The sequence below is a fragment of the Geotrypetes seraphini genome, chromosome 6 (assembly GCF_902459505.1).
Source record: "Geotrypetes seraphini chromosome 6, aGeoSer1.1, whole genome shotgun sequence".
Taxonomy (NCBI): Eukaryota; Metazoa; Chordata; class Amphibia; order Gymnophiona; family Dermophiidae; genus Geotrypetes; species Geotrypetes seraphini.
The window spans coordinates 128,779,414-128,806,314 of NC_047089.1; the positions used below are offsets into that span (position 1 = coordinate 128,779,414).

General features: G+C 41.9%; 1 protein-coding gene across 5 annotated transcripts in view; it reads right to left on the reverse strand.

The window, feature by feature from the left end:
* The window catches only part of UBAC2 (UBA domain containing 2), a 579,805-nt gene that overhangs the window by 236,474 nt on the left and 316,430 nt on the right, over nucleotides 1–26,901 (reverse strand). For 4 of the 5 annotated variants that reach the window (XM_033949111.1, XM_033949114.1, XM_033949112.1 and 1 more), the window contains one exon: nucleotides 14,477–14,524. The exons of the other annotated variant lie outside the window; for it this stretch is intronic. In XM_033949111.1, the coding sequence (XP_033805002.1) occupies nucleotides 14,477–14,524 (48 nt within the window). The remainder of the gene's footprint in view (nucleotides 1–14,476; nucleotides 14,525–26,901) is intronic. 5 annotated transcript variants of the gene reach the window in all.

Here is a 26,901-nt window from a genome sequence, read left to right on the forward strand (position 1 = left end):
CTCATTTAGAATATTGTATACAATTCTGGAGGCTGCACCTTCAAAAAGATATAAAAAGGATGGAGTCAGGCCAGAGGAAGGCTACTAAAATGGTATGTGGTCTTTATCATAAGGCATATGGGGACAGACTTAAAAATCTTAATCTGTATACTTTGGAGAAAAGGCGGGAGAGAGACATTTAAATACCTATGTAATGTAAATGCGCATGAGTCGAGTCTCTTTCATTTGAAAGGAAACTCTGCAATGAGAGGGCATAGGATGAAGTTAAGAGGTGATAGACTCTGGAGTAATCTAAGGAAATAATTTTTTTTACTAGATGGACCATTCAGGTCTTTATCTGCCATCATTTACTATGTTACTATGTTACAGAAAGGGTGGTAGATGCATGGAATAGTCTCTCAGTAGAGGTGGTGGAGACAGAGACTGTGCCTGAATTCAAAAGGACCTAAGATAGGCATGTGGGATCTCTCAGAGAGAGAAAGAGATAATGGTTACTGCGGATGGGCAGACTGGATGGGTTGTTTGGCCTTTATCTGCCGTCATGTTTCTATATTTCTAAGTTAAGAGGTAATAGGCTCAGGAGTAATCTAAGGAAACACTTTTTTAAAGAAAGGGTAGTAGATATGTGGAACAGTCTCCCAGAAGAGGTGGTGGAGATGGAGATTGTGTCTGAATTCAAGAAAGCCTCGGATAGGCACATGGGATCTCTTAGAGAGAGGAAGAGATATAACACTGGTCAACAAAAAAAGTTTTCTTTGCTAGTGAGAACTTAATAAGTGTTCTTAGTTAATTTAATGATGCTGATTTCATATCTGTAATTGGAATTCAGCTAGCACATGAGGTTTCTCAGATACACATTACTGATTTTTTAGACAGTTTGCCATATCGGCACATTTCTATGTTTCTATTATTGCAAGTATGAACTGTGTCCCTCCAAACTTGTGTTAAGGAGTTTACTCTGAAAACTAACACGAAGATAATAAGGGGACATTTTATAGCATATATTTATGCCTCTCTTAACTCACACAAAAGTGATATCAGCATGTTCAGAAATGTTTGACACACTTGCTTTTACGCTTGTACTGTACATTTGTCTCTCTTTGCAAGAACCAACAACAATAGTCTCCCATCACTTGTGTTTTTTCGATAAAGTAGAAAATTTGTAGAAAGACTACTTTCTCAGTGAGTTTGGTGAGGAATGGAATGTTAGCTATCGGGTGGTTATTAGAGATATCTTGGGTACTAACTTTGTGATCCTTGACCATATGATAAATTATGAATTCCTTCCAACTTTTAGGCAGTGTAGCAGAGGATAAGCTAGTTTTGACAAGATCAAGAATGGGGGGGGAGGGTCCGAAAATGGAGTAGAAGTATTTTAAGATTTGTGAGGGAATTATTTCTAAATTAGTCCCTTTTATATTCATTGAGTTTAGGTATCTCTGGATATCTGTAAGAGTAGGAATGCTGAAGTGTGAGCATTTGGAAAACAGCAAGGTTGGATGGTCATACTTGGGACCAATAGTCTAAGTGTTCTGTGGTAAGATAGCTCTGATTTTCTCGATTTTATCAATGAAATATTTTGCCAAGGTGATGGAAAGCAGATATCAGGGAAACTTGGAAATCTTTCCCCATGCTCATCACTGACATCACCAAGATTGGGTACGAAGAAGTCGAGGTGAGAATGTAAGAAGTGCATTTTAAGTGACATTCTGGCACCCATTAGCTGATATGCTGTCAACATATTTTCCACAAGCTTAGCATAATTCTCTGATCTGTGATTATCAAGAAAATTCTGAACAACCAGCACAAATGCTTCCCATGCTGCTGATTCAGCTAGGTTCAGCTTCTGTTTGAACGCATCATCAAGGATCAGTTCACAGATTTCGGGTCCAACAAAAACACCTTCTTTGATTTTGGCTTAACTTTTCTCAAAACCAAAAGGACTTCTTAGATGCTGAAACGCATCACCATTTCTGTCCATCGCCTTGACAAAATTTTTCAGCAGACCCAGTTTTATGTGAAGTACTGGAAGATAGATTTTCTCATGATGTACTAACAGCAGGTGCTTCACATTGTATCTGCCAGGTATGGATTCATCTCGGTTTGGCCATTGTTTCTGCCTGTAGTGATTGGCATCATCACAACTGTTCCAAAGACACAAAAAGCACATGTATTTGGTGTACCCTAGCTGCAGACCCAGAAGGTGTGACACAACTTTGAGATCACCTCAGAGGTTCCACAGGTAATCTGCATAGCGTATGAGTTAAAAGTGTCTCCATTGACTTGTACGTTTCCTTCAACCCAACTGCACAAGCAACAGGAACAGATGGCTTCTGGTACCGCTTTAAGGCTTGCTTTGCTTGAATCAATGAATAGTCTCCATTCATAAGAAACATGTTCATATCCCAGTTCACGTATGAAACCATGAATATCAGTACAGAAACAAATGTTTCCTTTCATTTGATAAAAGGAAGCCAGGATGGTGTGATGATCACGAAAAAAATATATTTTAGTGTCCTGCCTTAAAAGATTCCATTGCTTCTGCCTGGAACCCAAGAATTCTGCTTTCTCCTTTGACAGTGACAAGTCTCTAACCGGAAAATTTAGATCTTCTTGAGTTAGCAGGTGAGGTTGTTTTTCATTCACTTCAGGTTCATATAACTCCTCCACAGCAGCAGAGGCACATTCATCATCTGAACTTTCGGCACATTGTGCTGCAGATGTAGAAGGAGGAATTGGAACAAGAGGGCACTCGGAAAAGTTGAAAGGGGACAGATTCAAAACGAATGCTTCTTTACCCAACGAGTGGTGGACAACTGGAATGCGCTTCCAGAGGGCGTAATAGGGCAGAGTACAGTACTGGGGTTTAAGAAAGGTTTGGACAATTTCCTGCTGGAAAAGGGGATAGAAGGGTATAAATAGAGGATTACTGCACAGGTCCTGGACCTGTTGGGCCGCCACGTGAGCGGACTTCTGGGCATGATGGACCTCAGGTCTGACCCAGGAGAGGCATTGCTTATGTTCTTATGTTCTTATGAGGAACGGGTTTAATTACTGACGGGCAATCAGGATACAGAATTTTTGATTTATTCCTCTTTGTGAATCCAGCAATTTTTGTCATGCAAAAATGACAGTTTGAGTGATGATTTGTTGGTTCACGACAGACCATGGGTTCAGTGAAAGGCATCTTCTTCCGTTTCCCATTCTGCCACTGTGATAATCTGGAATAATAGACAGTGCAACACACATGAAATGACCGCGCTTTATCTTGGTTGCCAACTTTACAGCCAAAATAATGCTTGTATACACTTTGAAGTCTGCTGGACTGATTATTTTGATGATCTTATGCAGTAAATTGTCCACAGACATAACAGAAATTATAAGTATAGTTAACACCTCATCTGTTGTAGTTCTTTCCTATTTCTCCTACTGTAAACCGCGTCGAGCTCTACGAACGTGGAGATGATGCAGTATACAAACCTAAGGATTAGATTAGATTAGATTAGAATTATAATATCTTAGACAAAAAAAACATATAAAAATTCACAGGTAAGAACATAAGAATGTAAGAATTACTGCTGCTAGGTCAGACCAGTGGTCCATTATGCCCAGCAGTCCACTCACGTGGCGGCACTCTGGTCAAAGACCAGCACTCTGAGACTAGCCCTACCTGCATACATTCTAGTTCAGCAGGAACTTGTCTAACTTTGTCTTGAATCCCTGAAGGGTGTTTTCCCCTATGACAGACTCTGGAAGAGCATTCCATTTTTCTACCACTCTCTGGGTGAAGAAGAACTTCCTTACGTTCGTATGGAATCTATCCCCTTTCAATTTTAGAGAGTGCCCTCTCGTTCTCCCTACCTTGGACAGAGTGAACAACCTGTCCTTTTCCACCAAGTCTATTCCCTTCAGTATCTTGAATGTTTCAATCATGTCCCCTCTCAGTCTCCTCTGTTCGAAGGAAAAGAGGCCGAGTTTCTCTTATCTTTTGCTGTAAGGCAAATCCTCAAGCCCCTTAACAATCTTAGTCGCTCTTCTCTGGACCCTTTTGAGTAGTACCGTGTCTTTCTTCATGTACGGCGACCAGTGCTGGACACAGTACTCCAGGTGAGGGCGCACCATGGTCCGGTACAGCGGCATGATAACCTTCTCCGATCTGTTCGTGATCCCCTTCTTTATCATTCCTAGCATTCTGTTTGCCCTTTTCGCTGCCACCACACATTGCGTGGACAGCTTCATCGACTTTCCTGGGAGATCTCTCCAAGTACCGCACAATCACTTTTTAGTATAAACTTTCAAATTAGTGGTATATGTGATCAACAAGCTGTCCTAAAATGCAATATTGTGTTACAGAAACTGTAAAATACCAACGCTTCACTGTAGTGTTATTGGTGAAAATGATATAAACACAAACTGATGCATAACTTAAAAACAGGATGTGATAGACGAAAACTGTTTTCAGATTTAGAGTCAGCATGTGGCCCTTGTTAAGGTATAGGTGACAGAACTCTAATAGCATAATGCTTGTTGACCAGTGTAATGGTTACTGCAGATGGGCAGACTGGATGGGCCATTTGGCCTTTATCTGCCATCATGTTTCTATGATCTGTAATCTGTTGTTAAAATCGTCTCTAGTGCCTGAAGATTGGAGGGTGGCCAATGTTATGCTGATTTTTAAAAAGGGCTCCAAGGGAGATCTGTGAAATTATAGACCAGTAAGCCTGACTTCAGTGCCAAGCAAAATGGTGGAAACAATTATAAGAAATAAAATTGTGGGACACATAGACAAACTGATTTAATGGGACAGAGTCAGCATGGGCTCAGCTGAGGGAGATCTTGCTTGACTTCTTTGAAGGTGTGAATAAACATGTGGATAAAGGTGAGCAAGTTGAGGTAGGGTATCTAGATTTTCAGAAAGATTTTGATAGAGTTCCTCATGAAAGGCTCCTAAGAAACTTAAAGAGTCATGGGATAGGTGGCAAAGTTCAGTTGTGGATTAGGAACTGGTTATCGGATAGAAAACACAGGGTAGGGTTATATGGTAATTTTTCTCAATATTGGAGAATAAACAGTGGAGTATCACAGGAATCGGTGCTATTTAACTTATTTATAAATGATCTGGAAATTGGAACGACGAGTAAGGTAATTAAATTTGAAGATGACACTAAACTGTTCAAAGTTGTTAAAATGCATGCAGATTGCAAAAAATTGCAGGCAGACCTTAGAAAATTGGAAGACTGGGCGTCCAAGAGGCAGATGAAATTAATGTGGACAATGCAAAGTGATGCACATTGGGAAGAATAACCCAAATCACATTTACAAGATGCTATGGTCCACCTTGGGGGTTAGCACCCAAGAAAAGGATCTGGGGGTCATCATAGATAATATGATGAAACCTTCCATCTAATGTGTGGCAGTGGTGGCCAAAAAAAGCAAATAGGATACTAGGAATTATTTTAAAAAGGGATGGTTAACAAAACTAAGAATGTTATAATACCCCTGTATCATCTAATGGTGTGACTTCATCTGGAGTACTGCGTTCATTTCTGATCTTCTTATCTCAAGAATGATAAAGCGGCACTAGAAAAGGTTCAAAGAAGAGCAACCAAGTTGATAAAGGGGATGGAACTTCTCTCATATGAGGAAAGACTAAAAAGGTTCGGACTCTTCAGCTTGGAAAAGAGACATATGAGGGGAGATATGATTGAAGTCTACAAAATCCTCAGTGGAGTAGAACGAGTACAAGTGGATTATTTTTTCACTCAGTCAAAAATTGCAAAGACTAGGGAACACTCAATGAAGTTACAGGGAAATACTTTTAAAACCAATAGGAGGAAATATTTTTTCACTAAGAGAATAGTTAAGCTCTGGAACGCATTGCCAGAAGTTGTGGTAAGAACAGATAGTGTTGCTGGTTGGCCCAAAAATGGGGGTCCCGGTTTATATTTGGGTCATCCTCCAGTGTTTTTATGTTTTTCTTTTTATTATACCATAATTTTAATGTAAATCGCTTAGAAATTACTTATAAGCGTTTTTCAAATTTTTAATAGAAACTTGGAAAGCGGCTGTGAAAAAGGATCAAAAACTGGAGACCATGTAAACGCCAGAGACTACTAGGTAGTTCAAAAATGAAGTATCATGAAGAAAGTAATATGGATTGAAGCCATGTGATCCAAGAGTCCCATCGGTTGTCTCACTGAAATAGGCAGAAAATGAAAGATTTGACTGGAAAGTTGAAAAAGGTGGTCCTGTCATTGCTGGGTGGTCCTATCATTGCTGAAGTAAGAAGGCCCTGATTATAATTATGTTGAGCAGGATTGTCATGAATTGGAGTGGTTAAGAGGATTAAAGCTGAGATGTCAAAAAAGCTAACTGGAAACTTGAATGTCTGAGAGCATCCTTGAGGAGAGGCATCCTATAGCAGCCAATCATCGAGATAGGGAAAAATGGCATCAGAACATCGCTATGATGAAGCCTCCTGGAGGCGGTCTGGCTGAAGGGCAGAACTGTGTATTAAAATTGTTGGTGGTTCATCTGCCAATGCAGCTGTAGGTCCCAAAGGTCAGGTGAACGAAGATTGAGGCATAGCGAAATCTAGTATGCTCGTCAGAGGCAAATGAAAAAGGACTGAGCATATTAGAAGGCGCTATTATGTGAATTTTCTGAGGTTGCTGCTGCTAGATTTCTGGTTTTGCAGCAAGAGCCCAGTCTTGCCTGTGACTCAAATAAAAAGGCAACTGTTATTCAAAGTATTCCAACTCCTTCCATGTTGAAATGTAATGTGACCACTAGATGTCTCAGAGCTCACAACATAGCAGATGCTATAGATAAGCATCAGAGATTAACCTTAAAATGCAAATTCCAGTCTATGAATTTGATACTATAAAAGGTACTCCGGAGAAATATACTGGTTAGAGACAGATAATTTCCTTATGAGTTGCTATTGGAAAAACAAAATCCTGTTCACCAGTATAAATTTTTGATAATGGCGACAAAGTTGTTAAGGTACTAAGGATTGTGTAGATTTGAACCCATGACATTTGGAAGAGAGAAGCAGTGCCTTTAACCACTGAGCTTCCTTGCAAGAATGTATTTTTTATTTTTTTAAATATATTTTTTAAATGCAAAAAGAAATTGAATTGCTATTCCAAACATGTAGGAACTCAGCAAGAGCTTTAAACTTAAAGTAGACCTGTGCTGAGCTCATTATATATCCAGGAAAGAAAAGATCTACTAGAGAAGATCTGATGCTGGGAAGCAATTCCTTGTAAAAACAGTTCTAAAGGAATGCTGGAAGAGTTAGGCATAGGTAAAGCCAAAGCAAAGCCTAAATGAAAGTTAAAAATTCCAGTCTTTGAGTAAAAATAGGATGATCTCGGTATCGATCCAATGAAGACAATGTTGAAGATTGATGAGTATCTCTTATTCACTTAAACACAATGCAATGGAGAAGAGCAATGGAGAATGGAGAATGTTGATGCAATGGTGAATGTTGATGAGAAGAACCAGAAGTTTGATAAAAGATCGATGTCTGGTTAATGGGAAGTGCTCAAAAAATCCACAAGTAGTAAGAAGCTCTGAGGGATAGCTAGCCCCGATACTTAAGAGGCCTCGTAGTGAAAATCTCAGCGGGTCGGTACCAAGGGAATGCATGCTAGCCTCAGCATGGTGCACCAAATTTCCTTCTATAGGACTCATGTAGGCTTGTCCTAAAACATGTACCGGTATCAGTAAGCGAATATTTAGTACCATCGGTGCAGAAGGTTGTCTCGATGCACATAGGAAGCTGAAGAAACAGTGGTGATGTTGAGTGTCTGCATCAAATAACTGGATGCTGTTGAGACCTACAACTCCTTGAAGTATGAACCGAGGGTACTGAACAGGCAGTACCCTCGGTGCAGCAGGTTGAATCAAATTGGATGACTTCAATAAGAATACATAACTAAGAGAAAAGTCAACCTGTGAAGCTAGAACACAATGGCATCAATATATGGTCTGCATGAAGATTCGATGCTGGTAGGAACTTTGACACTTTGAAGTATGCACCAGTACTATCCTGCTCAGCTGCCTTGACTCCATCGGCATCACTAGCCAAGTACTAAACTGGTTCTCAAGCTTCCTAACTAACCGTACTTACCAGGTCCACAGCAATGGAACCTTCTCCCATCACTGGCGCAATCTCTGCGGAGTCCTACAAGGCTCCCCTCTATCCCGGACACTAGCCGACTTAAACCTAAAATCATTCATATACGCAGATGACATCACCATTATCATTCACCTAGCTTCATTCAAACAACAGACGGAACAACTCACCTCTTCTGTCCTCACCAAGTTAGAACTGGGATGGGAGGACATAAGAGAAGTGGAAAGACAGTGGTCTAAGCTGTAAGGAGCGATAAAAATGGCTACGGATCTTTATGTGAAGAAAATCAATAAAAACAAGAGAAAAAGGAAGCCGATATGGTTCTCCAAACTAGTGGCTGAGAAAATAAAGGGGAAAGAGTTGGCGTTCATGAAATATAAAAAAACCAAGAAGAGGAGAGCAGAAAGGACTACAGGGTGAAACTGAAAGAAGCCAAGAGAGAGATACGTTTGGCGAAGGCACAGGCGGAAGAACAAATGGCTAAAAATGTAAAAAAGGGAGATAAAAATTTTTTTCAGATATATTAGTGAAAGGAGGAAGATAAAAAATGGAATTGCTAGGCTAAAAGATGCTGGGAACAAATATGTGGAGAGTGATGAGGAGAAAGCAAATGTGCTAAACAAATACTTCTGTTCTGTGTTCACAGAAGAAAATCCTGGAGAAGAACCGAGATTGTCTGGCAAAGTTACACGAGAAAATGGAGTAGATTCTGCGCCGTTCACGGAGGAGGGTGTTTATGAGCAACTTGAAAAACTGAAGGTGGACAAAGCGATGGGACCAGATGGGATCCATCCCAGGATACTAAGGGAGCTCAGAGAGGTTCTGGCGAGTCCTATTAAAGACTTGTTCAACAAATCTCTGGAGACGGGAGTGATTCCTGGGGATTGGAGGAGAGCGGATGTGGTCCCTATTCATAAAAGTGGTCACAGGGATGAAGCAGGAAACTACAGGCCGGTGAGCCTCACTTCAGTTGTTGGAAAAATAATGGAAGTGTTGCTGAAAGAAAGGATAGTGTATTTCCTTGAATCTAATGGGTTACAGGATCCGAGGCAACATGGCTTTACAAAAGGTAAATCGTGCCAAACGAACCTGATTGAATTTTTTGATTGGGTGACCAGAGAGCTGGATCGAGGACATATGCTAGATGTAATTTACTTGGATTTCAGCAAAGCCTTTGATACAGTTCCTCATAGGAGGCTGTTGAACAAACTTGAAGGGCTGAAGTTAGGACCCAAAGTGATGAACTGGGTCAGAAACTGGCTGTCGGACAGACGCCAGAGGGTGGTGGTTAATGGAAGTCGCTCGAAGGAAGAAAAGATGACTAGTGGAGTCCCTCAGGGTTCGGTACTGGGGCCAATCCTGTTCAATATGTATGTAAGTGACATTGCTGAAGGGTTAGAAGGAAAAGTGTGCCTTTTTGCAGATGATACCAAGATTTGTAACAGAGTAGACACCGAAGAGGGAGTGGAAAATATGAAAAAGGATCTGCAAAAGTTAGAGGAATGGTCTAATGCCTGGCAACTAAAATTCAATGCAAAGAAATGCAGAGTAATGCATTTCGGGATTAATAATCGGAAGGAACCGTGTATGCTGGGAGGAGAGAAGCTGATATGCACGGACGGGGAGAGGGACCTTGGGGTGATAGTGTCCGAAGATCTAAAGGCGAAAAAACAGTGTGACAAGGCAGTGGCTGATGCCAGAAGGATGCTAGGCTGTATAAAGAGAGGCGTAGTCAGTAGAAGGAAGAAGGTGTTGATGCCCCTGTACAGGTCATTGGTGAGGCCCCATTTGGAGTATTGTGTTCAGTTTTGGAGACCATATCTGGCGAAAGACGTAAGAAGACTTGAGGCGGTCCAGAGGAGGGCGACGAAAATGATAGGAGGCTTGCGCCAGAAGACGTATGAGGAGAGACTGGAAGCCCTGAATATGTATACCCTAGAGGAAAGGAGAGACAGGGGAGATATGATTCAGACGTTCAAATACTTAAAGGGTATTAACGTAGAACAAAATCTTTTCCAGAGAAAGGAAAATGGTAAAACCAGAGGACATAATTTGAGGTTGAGGGGTGGTAGATTCAGGGGCAATGTTAGGAAATTCTACTTTACGGAGAGGGTGGTGGATGCCTGGAATGCGCTCCCGAGAGAGGTGGTGGAGAGTAAAACTGTGACTGAGTTCAAAGAAGCGTGGGATGAACACAGAAGATTTAGAATCAGAAAATAATATTAAAGATTGAACTAGGCCAGTTACTGGGCAGACTTGTACGGTCTGCGTCTATGTATGGCCGTTTGGAGGAGGATGGGCAGGGGAAGGCTTCAATGGCTGGGAGGGTGTAGATGGGCTGGAGTAAGTCTTAACAGAGATTTCGGCAGTTGGAACCCAAGCACAGTACCGGGTAAAGCTTTGGATTCTCGCCCAGAAATAGCTAAGAAGAAAAAAAAAAAAAAATTTAAATTGAATCAGGTTGGGCAGACTGGATGGACCATTTGGGTCTTTATCTGCCGTCATCTACTATGTTACTATATGTTACTATGTTACTATGGACCTCACAATTCAAATTAAAATTGAACACCGAAAAAACCAAAATTTTCCTAGCAAGTCCTACCCATAAACTAACAAACACTTCCCTGAAATTGAACGGCCTAGACTATCCTATCAATCTCACCATAAAAATCCTTGGAGTCCTCTTAGACAGATGCTTGACCTTCGAAGATCATACCAGTGCCCAGGTCAAAAAATGTTTCTGCTCCCTCTGGAAACTTCGCACCATTAAACGCCACTTCTACCACCTCTCCTTCCAACTTCTGGTCCAGTCACTAATCTTAAGCATACTGGACTATTGTAACATCATATACCTGGGATCCTATAAAAACACCATCAAACATTTAAGAATAGTTCAAAATGCTGCCGTCCGCCTCATCTTCGGCCTCAAAAAATATGACCACGTTAGCCCCTATTACACTAAACTCCACTGGCTGCCGGTGGAGGCAAGGATCATCTTTAAATTCGTCTGCCTCTGTTACAAAACCTTAGCAGGCTCTTCACCAATCTACTTGTCTGAGCACCTTGAAATTGCAGGCCCCTCTCGTACACGAAACACCTACCTGTTTTCCTTTCCTTCCCTTCCCTGAAGGGCTGCCTCTACAAGAAATTCCTTGACAGATCCCTAGCATAGCAATCAAGAAGGGTATTACAACAAGGACAAAAGAAGTTATCCTGCCATTGTATCGGGCGATGGTGCGCCCACATCTGGAATACTGCGTCCAATATTGGTCTCCGTACCTTAGGAAGGATATGGCGTTACTCGAGAGGGTTCAGAGGAGAGCGACACGCTTGATAAAAGGGATGGAAAACCTCTCATACGCTGAGAGATTGGAGAAACTGGGTCTCTTTTCCCTGGAGAAGAGGAGACTTAGAGGGGATATGATAGAGACTTATAAGATCATGAAGGGCATAGAGAGAGTAGAGAAGGACAGATTCTTCAAACTTTCGAAAAATAAAAGAACAAGAGGACACTTGGAAAAGTTGAAAGGGGACAGATTTAAAACGAATGCTAGGAAGTTCTTCTTTACCCAACGAGTGGTGGACACCTGGAATGCGCTTCCAGAGGGCGTAATAGGGCAGAGTACAGTACAGGGGTTTAAGAAAGGATTGGACAATTTCCTGCTGGAAAAGGGGATAGAGGGGTATAAATAGAGGATTACTGCACAGGTCCTGGACCTGTTGGGCCGCCGCGTGAGCGGACTGCTGGGCATGATGGACCTCAGGTCTGACCCAGCAGAGGCATTGCTTATGTTCTTATGTTCTTATTCCAAGCGGGCAAATAGAACAAATGCCTCACAGCCCTCATCTCCAATTCCCCCCCTACCAAATGTTCAGGAACTCAATCAAAACCTACCTGTTTGACAAATTCCTCTAACTTCTCCCCCCTCTTCCTTGTCCTCCTCCTCTGACCTCGACTTACCTCCAGACTCTCCGACTCCTCCAATCTTGTCAGCCACTAAATGGCTTAACAAAATGGATCACTCTATCCAACTAATTACCCTGTCTTCGTTACTCCCCATACTAAATGCCTCTGCTCTGCCTTATCGAACACTGCAGTATGTATCTACGCCGTAGATAACACTGCTGTATGTAACACTGCTCTATGTAACTCACAGCAAATGCAACTTCTCTGCAAATGTAACCTAGCTGTAAAATAACTTCATCGTAAATGTAACATCGCCAAAAATGTAAACGTAGCATCGCCGAAAATGTAACTTCAAAATGTGATCTCTTCATCTGTAAACCGCATAGAACTTCCATGGTAATGTGGTATACAAGAATAAAGTTATTATTATTATTATTATTATTACTAAAGGCTCTATAGCCGATACCATCAGTGAAGCAGGTTGTCCTAGAATGGTTGACCTTGATGCACACCATGAAGGAGAGACAACCTGTGAAGCTGGGGAGCATCATTGTTGAAAAGTGGTCTGTATCAATTGACTTGATGCTGTAGAGACCTGCGACACTTACTAAAAAGGTGAAGTATGCACCAATACTAAAGGCTCTACAGCCAGTACCATCAGTGCAGCAGGTTGTCCCAGAATGGTTGACCTTGATGTACACCATGAAGGAGAGACAACCTGTGAAGCTGTGGAGTGTCGTCTAAAAAATGGTCTGCATCGACTGACTCGATGCTGTAGAGACCTGAAGTATGCACCAGTACTATAGGCTCAACAGCCAGTACCATCGGTACATCAGGTTGTCTCGAAATGGTTGACCTAGATGCATACCATGAAGGAGAGTCATGATTTCAATGTCAGAGACTGTGAAGACCTGGCATCGTCCATGCTTGCACCAAAGAACTGTTCTTGACAGAAAAAAAGGGCATGGAAGAAAGAAATTATTTTAAAGAAATAAATTAAAGAGGTGTTACAGAAGAAAGTCGCCAACCTTTGAAAAAGGTTACAAAAGACTGTAACTACCGCTGCACAAGCCGTCACCACTGATGGAAGAAGTCTTTAACGGAATTACTAAACTTGAAAGAAAAACATAGAATAGAAAATAAAAGACGTGAAACGGGAAGGCAACAAAAACTGAATGGAGTTCAGTGAAAACAAACTTCGCTCCACGGAAAACGAAGAACTAATGGGTTAGGCCTGGCGTCAGACAGGAAGGCATGTGTGGTGTGGGCAGTCGCAAAGTTTTTCAACTTAAAATTACAGTTCACTTGTCAAACTCTCCGTATCGGATTCCGTGGATGACGTCACCCATATGTGAGAATATGCTGCCTGCCTGTCCTAGGATAATTCAAAATATCCTAACTTAAGGAGTCTATCCCATCTGTTTTTAAGTGAAAACAAGGTGTTCTGAGGCAGATAGAGGCTTTTAAATTAAAATTGGATAATCCAAGATGACCACAGCAGCAGCAATTTTAGAGCCAAAAATGGCCTGGGGGTGCCACATCGAAAATAAAAACCAATCAATTTTAGAGGTAGGGGAATCTGGCTCTAACCCTAGAAACAACAACAAAAAAAACATTTTAAAGACACTTTCCTCCCTCCAATTTGGTTTGCCAGTTTGTCATCCTGTTACTCACTGTGCATTGCTGTGTGCTGGGAGCTGCAAACAGCTTACAGGGAGAATCTCTGCCTTAACAAGCCTGGAAACCGGCCTGCTTGTGACTTCTGACTTCCTCTCAGGCCCCATCCACCTACTAGAGAGCTCACCCTCTCCACGGATCTCATGCATGCCAAATGGGGGTGGGGGGGAAACAGTTGGCCCCGATCCTGAAAACTGCCACAGAGCCTCTAAGCCTGCACTCATGCCCACTGTGGATGAACCTCGGGTGAGCAGTGCTCCCAAGGGAATAGTCCCTGAGTCTTCAAACTTTGAAGGCTGTCCAAGTGGGTGAACTACAGAGCAGCCAGCGCCTTGGAAGCAGACTCTAGCCCTCAGAATCTATGCTCTCCCATAACCAGAACTGTCCTACTAAGGGGATCTTCTGCAGCACCAAAAGCCTCACAAACAAAAAGAACATAAAAGACTCACATTTAGAGAAAACAAACACAAGTAGAAAAGAAAAGCTTGCAGGAAGACAACTGAGGAGTTGAAAGACAGCCCAGAGGTAAGAGAGGAGTAAAAAAGTATGAAAATGAAGCTTCCTACAAGAATTCTCAAGAAAAGGGATTGATTACCTGAAGGTTCATACTGTCTGTCATACTAGAATTTTAATTGTTGGTAATGGAAAACATATTCACTCCTTAATGTTTGCAGACTTATTTTTTAAAGCTATCTTCGCCTATTCTTTTTGTCTTCAATAGTGTTTCAAATTGACCAATATTAACTTACCAATCCACTTAATCCTAAAATCCACATGTAAGAGCTGGAGGTTAAAATCTAGAAGAAAAAAACATGAAGGGTTCATATATAAAACAGCTTTTAATGCATGAAATCCTTTATATTATATAGTAATATAGACAAAACATTCTCATGCATTCTATTTGCTGACTGCATTTATAAATAATGAGATCAGTTTTAAGTGGCAGGCCAAATGCATGTTAAATATATAATTTATCTGCATATAACATTGAACAGATAAATATATATCTAATATTTTTACTGTGACACTTAAACAGATAAGTAACCTGTTTAGCAGATAAGTATTACTGCTTAAACAGATAACTTTTTTGAGGCTCTGAACAACCCTCCATCATATGTCTTCTTTAAACTGGATAAATTTTGTCATTTGAGGGATAATTTTATAAAGGTTTTCCAGCACATAAAACCTATTTTACAGCCAGAAAAGGCCTTTAATAATATTGCATGGATGTTCTACTTGTTTTTGTCTCCTGCCACATGCAGCACTGTATAAACTGTTTCTATTACCTCTGCTGAACTGCTCCTCTTACCTCCTAAATCCCCTGCTTCTTTTCTTCTGCTCTCAGTCTCTGTAAATAATACTGTAAATGTTCCTGTCTCCTCTGTTCATAACCTTGGAGTTATCTTCGACTCCGACCTCTCATTTTCTACCCATATCCAACAGATTACTAAAGCCTGTCGTTTCTATCTCTACCAAAGTTTGCAAAACCCGAGTTGGTATAGAACAAAGAATAATAGGAGAAAAACAAGTTCTATAACTTCAATATTAAATAAACTGTGCAGCGCTGCACAAACAATATAATATCTAGAATGTTTATAATTTTAATAAATTTTTAAGTGAAAGGAAGACCTCAGTGTGGGATTGTATAGTCAAATGAACGTAAAAACGTTCAATACTACAATCTGTGTGTCACCACACACCTCACCATCATAGCGAGATAAATTAGTGCCTAAATTAATGTGAAAGGTCACTAAACATAAACTAAACTAATAAAGCAGTGCTAGCACAGTGTATAAAGCATACAAATAAATAGGCAAGGAGCTTTCCTGAATACAATGCTACACTGAGGAACACTGAGTGCTAGGTGAGATGGGAGTGTTTCTCAGTGCAGCACTGCATTCAGGAAATCTCCTCGCTTGATTTCTTTGTATTTTTGCATAATTATTTCCATCCTATTTGGTTCTTGAAAATTCTTGTATTGAACATCCTGGACCCCTGAGGAAGAAGTGCTTTTTGAAACACAGACCGTGTCAGGTCCAGCACACTTTACAACAAGAACCAGCCCTTGGAATAATTATTTTTATTGATGTAATTATACATGTTTTTTTATGTCTTTTAATTGAATAAATTTCTGCACCTTGTACATGTTCTGCAGTTCTGTTTTGTTTCTTTTTACATTGCATTTTTTACTGCAGTACTTGTTGGCTTCTTTTTGCTTTGTACAATATTAAAAGACATGCATCACTGTTTCTGTGGTGTTGCATTGTATGCGGAGTCCGGCTTCTTGGTGGTTCAGTTTAACTTTTGTCTACATATTTCTATTTTTAGTTTGTGATTACTTATTCCATATTGGGCGAGGGTTTCTGTGTTCTGTGTGTATGAAAGACATGGGTTTTTTTTTTGTTAGCATTGATTGTGAAGGGTTGATCTGTTTTAATCTGGCTTGGGTTTGTTTTACATTTGGTGTATTGATGTTCTAGTGCTCACTGCAGTGTGTAAAATGATGCCTTTTCCTAGGTACACTTATGTGCAACTTATGGATTATTACCAAAAATCATGTTTAGATGATAACGCTAATAAGGATGTTAAAAGCTCGGCGCCAAGCTTCCCAGCTGACTCCACATTAGCTGACATTTCATCTTACTTCGATGTGGGAGCTTGCTCCACCCTGTCTCTTGCGTTGCAGCGGCAAGCTTTTTTAAAAGTTCAATGCCATACTTTTCAGCTGACCCCACACTAGCTGACATCTTATCGTACCCCGGCGTGGGAGCCTGCTTCCGCCCTGTCCCTTACGTGCGGCATCAAGCTTTTTTAAAAACTCGGTGCCAAGCTTTCCAGCTGACTCCACACTAGCTGACATTTCATCTTACTTCAGCGTGGGAGCCTGCTCCACTCTGTCTCTTACGTGCAGCGCCAAGCTTTTTTTTAGCTCAGTCAGTTCTATAATTCTCTCCACCCATTAGCTGTTAGACTGGACTTTGTGATTTCTGTTAATCTTCACCATGAAGTTACCTCTCTGGCTTCTTTCTCTCTTACTCTCTCTCTGTTTTAATCCCACTCATTCTGCAAATTCTCTCACCCCCAAGGTACTTGGCTTCAACAGTAATAGTGTGATCTGCTCTGGCCTTAGAATCCCCATATTGGTGCGTACTAGAAATTATTCTTCTAAAAAAACCTTTCAGGGATGTCAATTATGCCTCTCTAAAGCCTGTACCAATTACTAACTTACCTAGTCTAGCCTCTGACTCTCTTACTCTGGTCCCGATAATATATTGCAATGCCAGATCAGTATGCAACAAGGTTCAAATACTAAATAACCTACTAGGGGATTTTGATCCTGGTTTCTTGTGCATTACTAAATCGTGGATTGCTAAAGATGATTTATTTTCTCAAAATGAGCTCTGTTCCCATGGCTATCAAGGTCTTTTCTCTTCCAGAAACTGCCGGAAAGGAGGTGGTTTGGCACTTCTCTATAAATCATTTTTCGATGTTCAGCTTCTTGGAAAAGGTAGCGATGCATCGCTAGAATATATGCTAGCTGCTGTTAACGATGAGCTCTCCTGCAACCCATTAGGTATTCTGTTATTTTATCGCTCCCCGATTCCTTGGAATAAATCTTCTGAACTAGTATTCGAGACCATAACAAGTGCTTTCCTAAAATTCCAGAGACTATTGATTATTGGTGACATTAACCTTCATTTAGATGATAATGCTAATAAGGATGTTATCGAATTCAGCAGTTTTCTCACCTCTCTGGGTTTCCCTCCTCTTAGGTCCGCTCCAACTCATGAAAAAGGGCACTCTCTCGATATCATTAGCTTTCTTGATCTTACTGATCATAAAACTTTAGTTGAGGATGTTCTTTGCGAACAAGTTCCATGGTCTGATCACTTTCTGGGTGCCTCATGTTTTCCTGTTTTTATGTCCCATCTTGGGGCTCAATCTTGTATTCCAAAACTTATTACCTTCTGGAAGAAAATCACGAGTGAACAATTTTGGTCTTAATTTCTCCCTCAGGCCCGATACCTCAGAAGTCAACTGGCACAATTGGGTAAACCTTTCTGAGTCCACCTATTGTTCACTAGTTCCTCTATCGACTAAGGCTGTTTCTTACTCTCGTAAGGCTTCCTGGTACCTTCCTTATCACAGAGAACTGAAACAGAAATGCCGAGCACTGGAGCGTAAATGGAAAAAATCAAGATCTCCTGCTGACAGACAGTCATGGAGGGATAGTATCAGGTCTTATAATGCAACATTAAAAAAAGCTAGGAAAAATTTCTACGGTGATAAAATTATCAGATCCAACAATCAAAGTAACTCCTTGTTTAACATCTGGCACTCGTTAACTACCAACAATGACTCATCAATACACCCTTCCTCCCCATTAGCAGATGACTTAGTGAAATTTTTTAACGAAAAGGTTGCGGTTATAAGAGACTCTTTTCCATCATTAGTTTCTAATAATGCTTTGGTGCTGGGTGATACTAATCCAATCGCAATTCCAGCAGATAGAATCTGGACAGATTTTGAGTTTGTATCTGAGGCTCAGGTTGCAAACCTGTGTCATAAATTAAGGTCCTGCAAATGTGCTCTGGATCCATTCCCTTCATATCTATATGAGAAAATTCCTACTCAGGCCATTTCATCTCTTACCAAAGTTATTAATTCTGCCTTATCATCAGGTCTTTTTTCTGCAGAGATGGGTCACATTGTTCTGTCACCACTATTGAAGAAAGCTGACTTAGATCTATCCTCACCTCTACTGACCAAAATGTTAGTCCATTATATCCGCTCACCTTTCATCATATTTAGAGAGATTTTTCCATTCTTTTATCTTGCCAACATGGATTCAGACTTAATCTCGGTACCGAATCTCTATTCATCTCACTAGTCTCTAAGATTCAGCAACTACAAGCGCACAATAAGTTTGCAATTTTGCTACAATTCGATCTAGCGGCAGCCTTCAACGTCGTTCACCATAATATTTTGATTTACCAACTTTCTAAGATATGTATTGATTCCACAGTCTTAGACGGGTTTTCAAAATTCTTACGATCTCGCTAATATACTGTTAATATGAATGGCACCATGTCATCCTCTTGGAAGCCTTTATGTGGAGTCCGCAGGGATCACCTTTATCACCTATTCTTTTCAACATCTATATGACTACTTTGAAATTTTTCCATTTATTCCCCTACGAAACATTATTTACGTATGCAGATGACATCGTTGGTCTCCTTGAGATTGACTCGAACCTCACTAACTTCGTTGGGAATATAATAGAATGTATAATGAAACTTCAGTCTTGGGCCCTTACGGTACAAATGAAACTGAACGAGTCCAAAACAAAGTTACTTTGGCTTGGCCCAAAATTAGAGCAGCTACCTTCGTCCATTCTGTTGCCCTCAGAATCCTCACTGTAGATTGAATTCTCAAGTAAAGTTCTGGGTGTCATTATAGATTCAACACTTTCATTCACCGACCATCTTAATTCTCTGGTTAAAAATAAAAATAAAAATAAAGTTTTTTTTAGTTTCCATTATGTTGAGGAAAGTGAGATCCTGTTTCCATCATCAACACTTTGTTGTCCTTGTTCAATCAATCATCCTTTCGAGGCTTAATTATTGTAATTTGGTCTATTTAGGTTTGACCAAGAAAAGCTTTCAGAGACTTCAACTGATCCAGAATACTGCTGCTAGGCTGATCTTTGCAAAAAGTAAATTTTGATCACGTCTCTCCACTCCTGCAAAAACTTCATTGGCTTCCTATAATTTCCAGGGTTTATTTTAAATGTGCCTGTACTGCTTTCCTATGCTCAATACAGACCCATCTTGGGTTTTCCTTATTTTTCTAAGCTTGTTAAAATGAATTTTTTTCCAACTGTTTCATCATGTATAACTATCTCACATTTTACATCCTCATCAATCCAGCTTCAGACTAGGCCAAAGATCTCCACTCTGGTTTTGATACTAGTAGAGTGAGTTTATTCTCAACGGATGTCCTTGTTATCTCATTAACCATAACAGGTTGCTAGCCAGACTTTCTACTATCAGTATTTCTGTATCTGTTCTTAGCTGATTCCCTTCTTATCGCTCTCCCCACTCTTTCACTATTTTGTTAGCTTCTTTCTACTCTAAATCAAAGATCTCTCAATTTCCACTCTTTCAATGTCACACTGTCCTCCTCTAACTATACCGTACCATAGGGCTCCGATTTGGCCCCATTCCTTTTTCAATATTTCTCTTAGACCTTTTGCTACTCTAATCCAAGATTTTTCAATGTTTGCTTATTTCTATGTTGATAATATCATCCTGGTTTCCAATCATGACCCCTACTGTCCCAATCTGACTGCCCTTCTATCTTGTCTCAATTCCATCTCAGACAGTTATATTCACTCCACCTTATTCTCAATCTAACAAAATCTGTTGCCTGCTGATTTAACAGCTCTGAAAACTTTTTGTCATCTGCAAACTGATCACTTCACTTTTCATTTCCATCCATAAACTTGAAATATACTGGCTCCTCCTTCGCCTAAAAGCTATAGATCCCTATTGTACTCCACTATTCATTTTATCCATTGGCAAAATTGGCCATTCAACCCTACTGTCTTTTCTATCTTTTAATCAGTTCCCAATCCATGACGGAACATTTCCTCTTATCCTATGTTCCTTCTAAACCAGTGATTCCCAACCCTGTCCTGGAGGAACACCAGGCCAATCGGGTTTTCAGGCTAGCCCTAATGAATATGCATGAGAGAGATTTGCATATGATGGAAGTGATAGGCATGCAAATTTGCTTCATGCATATTCATTAGGGCTAGCCTGAAAACCCAATTGGCCTGGTGTTCCTCCAGGACAGGGTTGGGAACCACTGCTCTAAACAAAGCGCGCGAGCAATCGTTCATACATTTCACATGGGTGTTCACAAAAATACTGATCCGACTTGACTTTCAAACAAAATTAAACTATAAAAAATTAAACTAAACTAAACTAATGACCATATAAGAACTAATGACCATATAAGAACATAAGAATTACCATAAGCCATATGATTTTTTTTGTGCTATATACAGAAATGCATTGCTAACAAAATTGTTGGATTTTAGAACTTGTAACTCTCAGAAAAAAAATGTGCATGCACCCAGTCACTCCTTACAGCAGTGTCTCTCAAACTTTCTTGAGCCTAAAGGTAGTGGCCACGGCTTGAGGTACCCAGAAGTGAGCGGACATCGCCGTGATGACATCATACATATGCGTGACATCATCATGTCGACGTCCGTGCATGTGCAGAGGCCCTCTAGATGGGCCCTGAGATGCCAGTAGGAGGTGTCAGCAGGGAAAAGGGCCAAAGAGAACAAGAGGCACAGGCGCCAGCTGATTGCCTACAACAGTGTTTCTCGCTACTTCAAGCTAAGTACCCCCTAAGTCTAACAAATATCAATTGAGTACCCCAACCACAGACCTCCCTAGGCCCACACAAGCTCTGCCCCAGATCCCATCCCCTTTACTAATTGTAATGCAATAATTTTCATATTCATACAATATACACAGCAGATATAAATTCTCAAAACTGACACATTTCAATCACTATATTGAAAATAAAATCATTTTACCTACTAGCGATCCTCTGCAAGCTGCTGTAATTAGCTTTAAAGGTGAGACCAGGAGGCCAGGGGGAAAGCTGGAGGATGCTAGAGAGAAGGGGGAAACATGCAGGCTTTCGGCGAATCAGGCAGTGCTGGAGCTGTACCGCATAGGGAATTCAGCTGGCAGGCAGCTCTCTTCCTCCTCAGTGTGCCGCGACACACTTGGAATCTCAGGAGGCACACAGTTTTAGATACACTGCCTTAGAGAGAGCATCGTTTCTATGGGGAAGGGGGGTGGGGGTCGTGGGGTCGGCGGGGGGCCGATCAGGGGTTCGGGGGCGGTCATTGGGAAGGTTGCGTCGAGGGCAGGAGGGCCTGGGATCCCTCCTGCCCGTATTTTAGTGGGGGGTGGGGGTTAGAGAGTGTCGCCGGGCCAGGAGGGCTTAGGCTCCCTCCTGGCCGGATCGTGTGGGGGGGAGGGGAGTTGGTGATCGCGGGGCAAGAGGGCTTGGGCTCCCTCTTGCCCCGATGTCGACGGGGGGGGGGGGTTGTGGTTCGATGGGGCAGGAGAGCTTGGCCTCCCTCCTGCCCGGATTGTTGTAGGGGGCGGGGTGGATTCTGTAACTGGTGTTGTTTTTGACAGACACCAGTTACAGAATCCAGCTTTTAGGTGAAGGACTGGCTCCTCTTTCGCCTAAAAGCTCTTGTTTTGGATGTTTGGGGCTTAGGCTTTTTTTAGGTTGATTATATGGTGTAAGTTTAGACGTAGTGGTGGTCTGGGCGTTTAAACAGCTGAACGTAGAGGAAGGCCATTATCAAAAACCTCCTTTTGGACGTTGTTTTTGATAATGGACATTTTCCCTGCTTCTACTTTCAACGTTCAAGGCCTTAGGCCCAAAGGGGACTTTTTTATTATGCCCCTCATACTCTTGTAGTATAGCATACCTAATACCAGGAAGGTGATGCCATCACTGTTCCCACAAAGTCATAAAAACAGATTAAGTTTTATAGATTCTCTGATCTGTATTCTTGGTTAAGACAAAATAATGGTAAGCACACAGGCAGAGAGACACTAACTAATATTAATTACTAAAAGCAGCAGTACTAAATTCTGTATATGGGAAATTTCCCCAATGACTAACAGCCATGCTGAAAAGTAAATATTTGGGGGGGAAAGACACTAGAACCAAAGAAATGAGTAAGGCTGGATTTAGAGTTTCCACTTCTGCTTGTAGAGCAACTGGTGATTCCCCACATCATCCCATCATATTATAATGAGTATAACCACAGACTAGCCACAGATGGCAAAGCTTTCTGTCCAGAAAAAAAAATATATGAGCAACAGCAAGAAATACCACCACAATATACTGAGAGCAGACAGCACCTTAATTGGCCTACCTTGCTATGGGAAGGAAAGAGCCTCCAGCATCTTTAGAGCCATAGTAACACTAAAATCCATTCCGCTTCCTCTTTTTGTTTAAAGAAATATTTTGATGATAAGTCAAATATATCTGTAGCATGTAATACATTAAACCACTTATTTTTAGTAAGTAGTTTACTGACACTGAGGATTGATAGAGCAGCAATGAAACAGTTTACATAATTCTTAAAGTGACAAGGAAATGACCACCTAAATTGGGTAAAGATGACTTCTGGAGCACCCCATGGCTCTGCATAATCAGCATTCCTATTGAATATGTGTCCTCATCTACTTCTCTCATTTGTAAGTTGTTATCTTGTCTTGGTATTACAGAGTTTTTTTAAATCCCGACTGAGGAATCAGTTGTGATGAATAAGGAGATGTGCTCTTGCTGCTTGCATAAGGGAAAGCTGAAAAAAGAGGTACAAAACCTGGACTGGGAACCTTAAAGTGGGGATTAAAAAATCCCCAGTTGCCTTAGTGCTGGGAGAAGAAAAGGCCTAAGGGAATAGATATGACCCAAGAGGATCATGACTACATAGACATCTCTCTAGAAACTTCCTCCTTAACATAAGGAAAATCTGAGCGGTGGAGGAAAGATAGGGAAAGACAAAGGGGAGAAGGAGAGAAAGGAGCTCTCTCACTGATAGTCAGCAGCATAGGCGTCGGAACAGGGGAGGGGGGGGAACCACAGAGGCCGTGACCTCCCCCAAAATTGCCACTTACTCTCTTACTTTTATCCCTGCTGGTCTAGAGATGCAGTAGGCAGGAGCCCGCTACTAACCCGGCCAGTCGCGGCTGGTTTCTTCAGCCACTGAGCAGCAATGAGTGGAAGCGCGTTTGGCGCTCCTACTCAACGGCTTCTTTGACTGGCTCCTGCGAATTCTCATGATTCGCAAGAATTCGCGGAAGCCAGTCAAAGAAGCTGCTAAGCGCCGAGCAAACAGGGACTTCCTTAGGCTCAGCCCTAAGGAAGTCCCTGATTGGTTCAGGCACCTCAGGCCCCTCCCAAGGGAGGAGCCTGAGGCGCCTGAGCCAATCAGGGCCTTAAGCTCCTCTCCATGCATCACATAATGCAACAGAGTGGGGCCTAAGGCCCACATTCGCATTGCGTCGGGAGGAGGAGTAGGAAGACTTTGCGGTTTCTCCTGCTCCCGAAGACAGCGCTGGAGGCCTAAGTAGCAGGAAGGGCTGAGCACCCATCCTGCTCCCAACTTTTAGGTAGAGGGTATTGGCCGGGGTATCGGCCGGTCGGGGATGGGCTGGGCTAGTTGCTGAGTCAGTTGGTGGCAGGAGAAGCTGGCATCCCTCCTGCCATTTGTAGGTCACGGGGGGGGGGGGGGATCGCGTTTGTCAGAGGGGATTGCATTTGTTGGGTGGGGGACCCTCAGCCGTTTTTTGACAGGTCTGCCTGTCTTTTCTTTTTTGGGGGGGGCAGATATTTAGCGTGTGTAGAAGAATATTGTTAGTAAATAGAAAGGAAAAATACAGAAGATAGTCTTGCACAGAGAGAGAGACAGTAGGCCATGGATCTTGCACACCAGACTATAGTGTCAGAGACAACTGAAGACACAGAACTACATACAAACCCCTCAGCAGAGGAAAATGAGTTCCAATACTCTGGCAGCTCCAATCATTCCTTAAAGAGTTCTAGAACTAGAAATCTCTAAATCACATAGAACCAACCATTCAGGCCAATCTGCAGCCAGTTCAGCAGCTATCCAGGCTAAAGCAAAGGCTAAACAGTAACATAGTACATGACGGCAGATAACGACCCGAATGGTCCATCCAGTCTGCCCAACCTGATTCAATTTAAATTTTTTAAATTTTTTCTTCTTAGCTATTTCTGGGCAAGAATTCAAAGCTCTATCCCGTACTGTGCTTGGGTTCCAACTCCCAAAATCTCCGTCAAAACCTACACCAACCCATCTATACCCTCCCAGCCATTGAAGCCCTCTCCAGCCCATCCTCCCTCAAACGACCATATACAGACACAGACCATGCAAGTCTGCCCAGTACTGGCCTTAGTTCAATATTTAATATTATTTTCTGATTCTAGATCCTCTGTGTTCATCCCATGCTTCTTTGAACTTCGTCACCGTTTTCCTCTCCACCATCTCTCCCGGGAGCGCATTCCAGGCATCCACCACCCTCTCCGTAAAGTAGAATTTCCTAACATTGCTCTTGAATCTACCACCCCTCAACCTCAAATTATGTCCTCTGGTTTTACCATTTTCCTTTCTCTGGAAAATATTTTGTTCTACGTTAATACCCATCAAGTATTTGAATGTCTGAATCATATCTCCCCTGTCCCTCCTTTCCTCTAGAGCAGTGGTAAGCAAACTCATTAGTCAAAAGAGGCAAAATCAACAGTACAACGATTAAGATTTTTTTTTGAGAGCCATACCCCGTGCCCGCTTGCGCTAAGAAGGCTACGTCAACCCGACTGACACCCCGCTCGCCCGCACATACTATAAATTGATTCATGGCAGAGCCTAGAGAATGACACAGGGAAAAAAATTTGTCTCCATCCCCGCCCCGTCTCCGTGAGCTCGGTCCCCATCCCCGCAAACCATCTGATCACATTCACACAAGCCTCGAATAGTTTTATACTGAACTTATTATATTAAAGTATAAAAAGAAACAATATTCTGTACAATTGTCAGTTTATAAATCAACATCTTCTCCCCATTCTCTTCACCATTTCCCTTCAGCATCCTCAGCCCACTCTCTCTCCACTTCCCTTCAGCACACGCACATAAAAACAAGCAAGCAATTTTATATCATTTTCATTCTATTCATTCATTAAAATTAAAATCTAAATAATGCCAGTCACATAACAAAACGTGATTGTACAAAAATAATTCCCTGCACAGTCAAGCCTGCAAGGATTATTAGATGTCTTTCAGCAGCTCCCCTCCCTCCCTCCCTCCCCCTTACCTTCGTGGCCAAGTCTAAATAATCTACCAACAATAAAATTTTTAAAACACAAAGCACACTGTACGCAGAGAAAATGTTAATTATCATTTATATTCCTCGGGTTTTCAAAGAGGTCAAGGCAGATGACTTTATGCAATGTCACCTAGGTAACAACTATACAAAAATAGACAAATATACCCCCTCCCTTTTTATTAAACTGTGATAGTGGTTTTTAGCGCAGGGAGTTGCGCTGAATGCCCCACGCTGCTCTCAACGCTCATAGGCTCCCTGCGCTAAAAATTGCTATTGCGGTTTAGTAAAAGGGGGCCATAGTGCAAAAATAGAAAGCTTATATAAATTCTCAAAACGGACACATTTTGATCACTAAATTGAAAATAAAATCGTTTTTCCTACCTTTGTTTGGTAATTTCATCAGTCTCTGGTTGCACTTTCTTCTTTTGACTGTGCATCCAACATTTCTTCCCTTCTTTCAGCCTCCAGTATGCTTCCTCTCTTCCAGACCTCATTCTATCCTCCAACTTTTTCTTTCTTTCAACCTGCCCCCTTCTTTCTTTCTCTCTCCATGCTCACTTTCTTTCTGTATGTCTGTCTTTCTCTCTCTCTCTCCGTGCCCCATTTCTTTCTTTCTCCATGCCAACTTTCTTTCTTTCTGTCTTTCTCTCTCCATGCCCACTTTTTTTCTTTCTGTCTCACGTCTCCCTTCTTTCTTTCTGTCTCCCTGTCCCCCCCCCTTACTTTCACCCTGCCCGCCCCAATCCACCGCCATTGAGGAACATGCTGCCACCACCGCAGGAAAATAGGCTGCCACTGCCGCCATCGGGTAACAGGCCGCCGCTGAGTACTGAGCTCTCCCTGCTTCCCTTCCCCACGGGGCCGACCAACTCTCGCCACCCGACATCAATTCTAACATCGGAGAGGAAGTTCCGGGTCAGCTAGGCAACGATTGGCTGGCCCAGAACGTCCTCTCCGATATCAGAATTGACGTCGGGTGGCGAGATTGGTTGGCCCCGTGGGGAAGGTAAGCAGGGAGAGCTCAGTACTCAGCAGCGGCAGCGAGCACACTCAAGTGGCTAAAGAGCCGCAGTTTGCTGACCACGGCTCTAGGGTATACATATTCAGGGCTTCCAGCCTCTCCTCATACGTCTTCTGGCGCAAGCCTCCTATCATTTTTGTCGCCCTCCTCTGGACTGCTTCAAGTCTTCTTACGTCCTTCGCCAGATACAATCTCC